Raw genomic sequence first — 7059 nt, 5'->3', positions numbered from 1 at the left:
TGCACTAACCCAAACCAAGCTTCTACCCTGCCTCAGCCTCTTCCTTTCCCCCAACAAGATGGGATGCAAAAGTAACTTGGATGCTAATGCTAAAGAGCTGGGGAAGCGCATTTAACGCGCACAACTATGAAAATGATTAATTCAATTCCAAGGAACTAGTGTGCTATCCTCTGTCTCCTGATAACCTGTTAAGAAAATAAAAGTCAACTGGTAAAGCCAAGCTTTCACTGTTTTCTGTATTGTTTCATAGTTTAAGTGCTATTATATGTTTAATAATTTTTCTATACCAGGCCGGTCAGCGAATGAATGATGCACCAATGCCAAAAGAACAGCATGGCCCTGAATGGTGTCTTAATGACATTTTTGAATCAAAGCTAAACATTGCATTCGATGGCTAAAAAAATAAGGACGCCATGCCTAAATCTACATTCAAAAGTACATCTTTGTCTTAATTAGTACAGGTAAAGTGTTTGTAGATAGGTTAAAACATTCAGCCTTGTATGAAGTTGTAAGTAACAGCAGATTAGGGGCCTGGATGTTTATCCATGGGCTCAGACATGTTTTATCCTGGGGGTTAGCCAAGCAATCAGGGGGAACTGATGATTTGGGGGTTGGGTCTAACAGGGATAAACATGTCTGAAGCCATGGATACAACATCCAGGCCTTGAATCTTCTGGTTACTTTTACAAACTTCATAACAAGGCCTGAATGTTTTACTATCTACAAACACTTTACCTGTATAATTAAGAAAAGATGCTTACTTTGCTGTAATGTTAGATTTTAGCATGGCCGTTTCTTATTTTTTTTTACATCGCTATGCATGTTACCTTTTGATTACTCAAAATGCTCATTAAGACACATTTAGGGCATGCATGTCATTTTGCTTGGTCATCATTATTCGCTTGACGGCTGTGTATAAAAATTATTCAAACATATAATAACTTAACTATGAACAATTACAGAAAACAGTGGGAAGTTGCTTTACAGGTTGACTTTTTATTTTCTTACAGGTTATCAGGAGACATGCAGGATAACACTAGCTTCCTCTTGGGGATTGATTAATCATTTCTAGGTTGTGCGCCGCTTAAATGCCTTCCAGCTCTTTACATTAGATCCAGTTACCTTTGTGCATCCATTGTTTGGGGGAAAGGAAGAGCCCTCGTTTAGGCAGCGGCTAGAACTTGGGTTTGGGTTAGCTGCAACTTTAACAGCTAACTGAGCTGCTTTGCAGTTTGCGTTTATTAGATACTCTCTAAAATATGCCTACAGTTCAGACAGCAACATCTAGAAGCCGAAGCTGCAGGTCAGCCCAGGTGTCCGCTCTGGCTCCACATTGATTCTTCTTCACAACTCCATCTTCCACCACCATCGCATATCTGCAAACACAGGGTCAAACACTTCATCTCTGCACCATGAGTTCCAGTTGGCATTATGTTACACAGTGTTTCCCCTACCATTGTCTTGGCGGAGCGCCGGCGCCCCTTACCGGAAATTCAAGGCTGGTTTTTTTTTTTTTTTTTTTTATTATTAAAAAAAAAAATACTACTTATATACTATAGTATATTATATATATATTACTATACTATATAGCTATTATTACTATATATTCATATAGGTTATATGCACCAATAGCTATAGCTATTAGCCTATAGCTATATTATTAGCTTATAGTAGATGTATATATATATATAGCACCAAATTGACAACTGAAGCTAATATATCTTTTTTTTTTTTTTTTTCGGTCACTTTTCACATGAACATGTGCTCTTTTTATTAAAATAAACCTAACCGCCTTTATGTTATTTTCCAATGTGGCATGTTTCGGTCTGTCCACAGCCCTTGGCGCGTATGTCACATTCATCCCTCCGCTGCTTTTCTGAAGGGCGGGCGTGGCGGGGCCTTCCACCGCCCCACACACACACACACCTTGAATGCACACACTCACAATCAGAGACAAGAGCGGAGGAAAAGGAGAGCAACAACAGCTCTGCAGGGTCTGGGCCCGTTTGCTGTGTGCTTCCCCAGTTTAATTTATGCTTTATTTATTATTTTTTTACCGCAAGCCGTTATCGTCACGCGAGAAAGGACACACACAGCCCTCCCAGGTGGACGGCGCGCGAACAACGAACGTAGCGTGCGCAATTCTAAACATAGCTCACAGATTGCCGTGAGCCAGGGTACCGCGGTTTTGACTACAGTTATTGAATTTGACAGAAAACAACAATCAAACGCCAGAGAAGAATAGTCTAAATGGGAGTTGGTTTTGAAAAAATAAGACAGGAGATGGCTGGAGTTGGTTTATTCAGTAAATTAAGGCCTCAAGGATAATGGATGTTCTGTCTACACCTGGTCATGTTGATGTAGCAGGCCTAATGCCAGGATTTTTTGCTAGCTTGATGCTACCGACATTTAGCGGCAGTGACTCAACAAATTGCCCACTTAAAATGTATCGTCAGCAATGGTATGACAAGCAGACTGCCTTGCTTTAATTTAGACTCACACCAATAGGCTTTCAATATGATCTATAACAGATGCTTTCATATCAGAGCATCAGATAAGGTTTTGGAGCTGGCCCTCCAGCAAAGGTAGAGGATGAGGCAGAGAGAAGCAGCAGCAGCACAGGGTTGCAGCAGGTAAGTTATATGCTGTAGTCAGGTGATTTAAATGTATCAATGAAAGGAAGAAGTGTAGGCTACATGATAAGAAGGGAATACAGTTTGAATTAAAGTAATAAAGTACAGTGTAACACTGTACTTTATTACTTTTTAATGTACAAATACTTTGTTACTGTACGATATCAATAACAATAATCCACAGCTCCTCTCTCTGCTCCAAAGGATAAAAAAAATCTGGGTGCCCCGAATTTTTTTTCCGAGGGTGCTACCCTTGGCAGCACCCTGCCAAGGCAGTAAACCTAGGGGAAACACTGGTTACATGATAATGCAAAACAAAAAAGGGTTTTATATTTATTTAACAGGGAAAGTGCACATTATTGCAAATGAACCAGAGTTACAAGAGGCTATTTTCATAAGCAGTCCCTGAACAGATGTTGTGATCATCAGGTTCATCGTATGTTGCTATGCTCAAAATCAAACCCTTGTTCACTCCCTATATAATCATTTGACAGTTCATTCTATAGAGAGCAGTATATTAAGATTTAAAGAGCACACTTATGTATAATTGTAATATACTATACTTATGTATATAATAATATAACTGCTTTTTATCACCTATAAAATGCAATTCTTTGAATAGTGGGATTATTACCAAATCGTGTAAATAACAAACATTACTTTGTTTGTTACATTTTCAGAAATGTTTGTAGTAACAAAAGATGTAAGTATAGGGAGTGATTTACAACACAGCCTGAGTTTACATTGTAATTGATAAAACAAAAAAAGATTCAAAGCAAATGCAGTCAAATCTTATATGAGCAAAATGATCATTACCTCTTGGATCGCTTGTTCCCAAGTGCCTGAACAATCTGATCACTGTCAAGCAGCAGATCAACCGCCTACGGGGCAGAAAGAAACAGAGAGATGAGTACAGGTCACATTTAATAGAACAGAATAATACCAGAAATATAATCGTACCTTTGTAAAAGCTCCGGTAGGATCAGCCAGCATTCGAATCTGCAGAGAGGAGTATCAGTGAGCTCAGCATTCTTAATATTAAACGGTACATTTAATGAATTATGAAATCTGCTGTGCCATCCACCTTTCTTTTCTTAAGGAAGGCTACTAGGAAAAAAGGCTGTTCAGAATGTGGAAAAAGTGAGCTAACATAGTTCAATATCACAAAATATGTAACCCATAACTTTGCTTTAACTAACTTCAAAATCCCAGAGTTAAATAATGCTTTTTTTTGCAATGTTGACATGGCAAAGAACATAAAAAACATATATATATATAAAATATATATTGTGAAGCCATAGGACTAGGAGCAGTGGGCAGCTATTGTACAGCACCCAGGGAGCAATGGGAGTGGGGGGGGGGCCCAGGAGGTGAACTGGGACCTCTCCAAGTACCAGTCCACACTCCTTATTTAGGTCTGGTCTGGGACTTGAACCAGCGACCCTACGGCTCACAGTCCAAGCCCCTACTGACTGAGCCACTGCCGGACTACTGAAATGAGCCTTTTTTTGTCACCAAAAAGTTGTGTGAAGTTTATTATGAGGAGATGTTGTCGTTGGGTATCTGATCTGACTTAAGGTCATAAAATAAAAAGCTGCAAAAACATTTTCCTCCATACCTTTCCATCTGCTCCGTGCTCCTTTCCCCAGGCAGCCATGACGAATGCGTCATTGACAGAGATGCAAGCGACCTCCTGCATACCTTTACTCTTCAGGTCCGCAGCCTGCTCCACAAAACCTGGAAGGTGAGTCTGAAAGCATAAAACAAAGACAACGTCAGCTGCCTGATGCGAAAGGGAATTGTGCACAACACACAGTTAACAGCGATGAAAGTGTGGACTCCACCTTGGAACAACCAGGGGTAAAAGCTCCAGGTACAGCAAAGAGGACTCCTTTCTTCCCCTTGAAGAGCTGATCCATAGACACCTTATTCCCTGGCTCCCCCTCCTGGACCTCCACTGCAGGGAGAGATTCACCCACCTGATGGGGATTGAGAAGAAAAACATGAAAGAAGGTAGACCCACATTCTCAAATGACCATCAACACAATTACCTTCCAGCTAATGACCAGCAAATTGTCATGTAGTGACTGGAGTGACGCAAAGACACTTAAATGAAGCATAGCTATTTGTAATGCTTTGGACTTCTTGAATGCTGATAACTCTGTAATATAAATCATTGAACAGTACTATAAAGCAATAAAGCTAATAATTAAGATTGGAAAGGGATTTAGAAAATGATGAATAGCAATATAGACATTTAGGTTGTAATTGACGCAAATATTGGCTTTTGCCGCTAGAGGGCGACACATGACCACATAAAGAAGCATGTGTCGCATTAAAATGGCCGAATGGCGAATGTTGAAGACATCAACAGTGACGGATTAATCATTTACACATACAACGCATTTCCAACAAGATATTAAACACAAATTACACTTCAGTTATGGCCTTAAAGATATTTTAATAAAACAATATGTATACAGTATGAGCAGCTGTGAAGTTCAGGCACACTCGGATAATCCAGTTGTAAGGGAACTTTTAACTTGGAATATTTTAAAACGTACTTTTGTGGAGGTAATACGGGGCAACGCAAGTTTAATTTTAACTTCACTGTTCTTAAAAAAGTGATATCAGTTTCCGTGCGTCTCTGTATAAAAGGCAGCTAGTGTTACGTTAATAATTGAAAGTTTGCANAACGGCACATCGAACTAAGAAGAGGGTTAAACCTGTTTCCTTGATGTTTGCCTCTGNGGAATGGGCCGGTAGGCCTACATAGACCGGTTGCAATAATATAGCTTTTGATCTTGGCGTCGGGGGTCTCAATAGCGCCATAGAGTCCCCTATCGGTTGGGGCCCTTGGGGGAACTGTTGGAACACCGCTGGGCACAGCCAAATCCAGCCTCTCCTCCTGGCTGGATGGAGAAGAAGGTTGCACAGCCACGGCCACGGATACAGCTTCACTTGTGGAGTTAGATGGCAATGATGGTGGTGAGCTATCGTTAGCCCTCTGGCTCAGGCTGCCGCTGCACGTCAACATTGCTAACGTTAGCGCTCGATTTCGAGGACGATGTATGACAAAAAAACGGTCTAATTTTGTCAGTTTAGCTGTTACATCTCCTTGTTCTCTCTTGTCCTTTCTCTTTTGAGCGCCGCTCTTGTGCTTTGGTTTTCTGTACATTATAAATGCAAGCTATTACATTTATAATGATGCCGAACTTGCTGCTGCTTGCTACAGTACAGTACAGGTTGATTAGACGGTTAGCTCGTCATGCAAGGTATCACATGACAAGGTCATTGGACAGACAAATTACAAATTAATTTAGGTTGCTTGGTTACTTTGAAGACTGTGTGAACCGATCAATGCCATTGGGGCCCCAAAAAAAAAATATAAAAAATAATATTAATAAAAAAATATTATTTAGTTTTTGCGTTGCACCAGCTGCACCGTCGATAGTTACGCCACTGGGTCCAAGGAGATCTGGCTGCAGTGTTGGTCCTGTAAAGCCTGGGCACACAAGGACTGCACAGATGGAAGTGACTTTTACACCTGCCACAACTGTGAATCAGATTAATTCCATCTGGTGTACTGTTTTTAGTTCTGTTCATTGTTTGTTGGAGGATGTGTGAAACCCCATTCAAATCTTGTTGCCTTAGAATTTGACAGCTTTCCCTCTTTTTTGTCATGTAGTGTGAAAAAAGGTAACAACCGTCCCTGTACACTGGGATGGTTGTAACAGTTGAGTGACTGTATTTAAATACATTTTCCAACGTGTACTTATTTAATAAAAACACTTAAATACATTGTTTCAGTAGTTGACACATTGAGAATGTATAATATAGCAAAATGGCTAAATGGTTTTTTACTTATTGGGGAAACCCCAAAAGTGTTACAACTGTCCCTGGTCTCCCCTACATAATGGGGACCCTTATCGAAAAGGTTAACTTTTCATGTAAGGGGGGACCCTTAACTCAAAAGTTAGTTCTGGAAAAAAGTATCTAAAAAGTAACATATATAAGGGGGATATTATGTAAGAAGTAATATTTTTATGAATGGGGACCCTTGTGTATAGTTCAGGACAAAGGGGGGACCCTTATCCAAAATGTATAACTTACATAAGGGTGGATCCTGGTTTCAAAAGTTATTTCTGATCATAAGGGGGACCCTTATCCAAAAAATATGTTTTTTAATGTTTCGATAAAACAATATTGCACTAACCAGCTACATTTTCAACAATTAATTCACACAAAAGTGTCTTAATCACCTGCCAAGTTTTCACACATTGCTTTATATTTATGATTTCATTTTCACCCTCTCCATTGACTTCACTCACCTTCAAAATGAAAGATTAAATTGAAAAAAGGCAAATGTTCCAAACCAACAACAAAGCAGTTTTTTTCGAATATTTCCACTCCACCTCCGTTTTTT

The 7059-nt window shown here is 39.8% G+C and overlaps 1 protein-coding gene across 1 annotated transcript; it reads right to left on the bottom strand.

Moving 5' to 3' along the window:
- Positions 1-1270: 1270 nt before the first annotated feature.
- prdx5 (peroxiredoxin 5) lies at positions 1271-5670 on the bottom strand. Its single transcript, XM_010785697.1, has 5 exons — positions 5406-5670; positions 4478-4590; positions 4252-4383; positions 3450-3514; positions 1271-1376 (listed from the first exon to the last, which is right to left on the bottom strand). Exons 1-5 carry the CDS (start codon positions 5668-5670, stop codon positions 1271-1273), a joined length of 681 nt encoding a protein of 226 aa, XP_010783999.1.
- Between the last annotated feature and the right edge of the window lie 1389 nt (positions 5671-7059).

Source organism: Notothenia coriiceps, unplaced genomic scaffold (assembly GCF_000735185.1).
Source record: "Notothenia coriiceps isolate Sejong01 unplaced genomic scaffold, NC01 NC01_scaffold00028133, whole genome shotgun sequence".
In the NCBI taxonomy this organism is placed as follows: Eukaryota; Metazoa; Chordata; class Actinopteri; order Perciformes; family Nototheniidae; genus Notothenia; species Notothenia coriiceps.
This window is presented reverse-complemented; position numbering and strand designations above follow the sequence as displayed.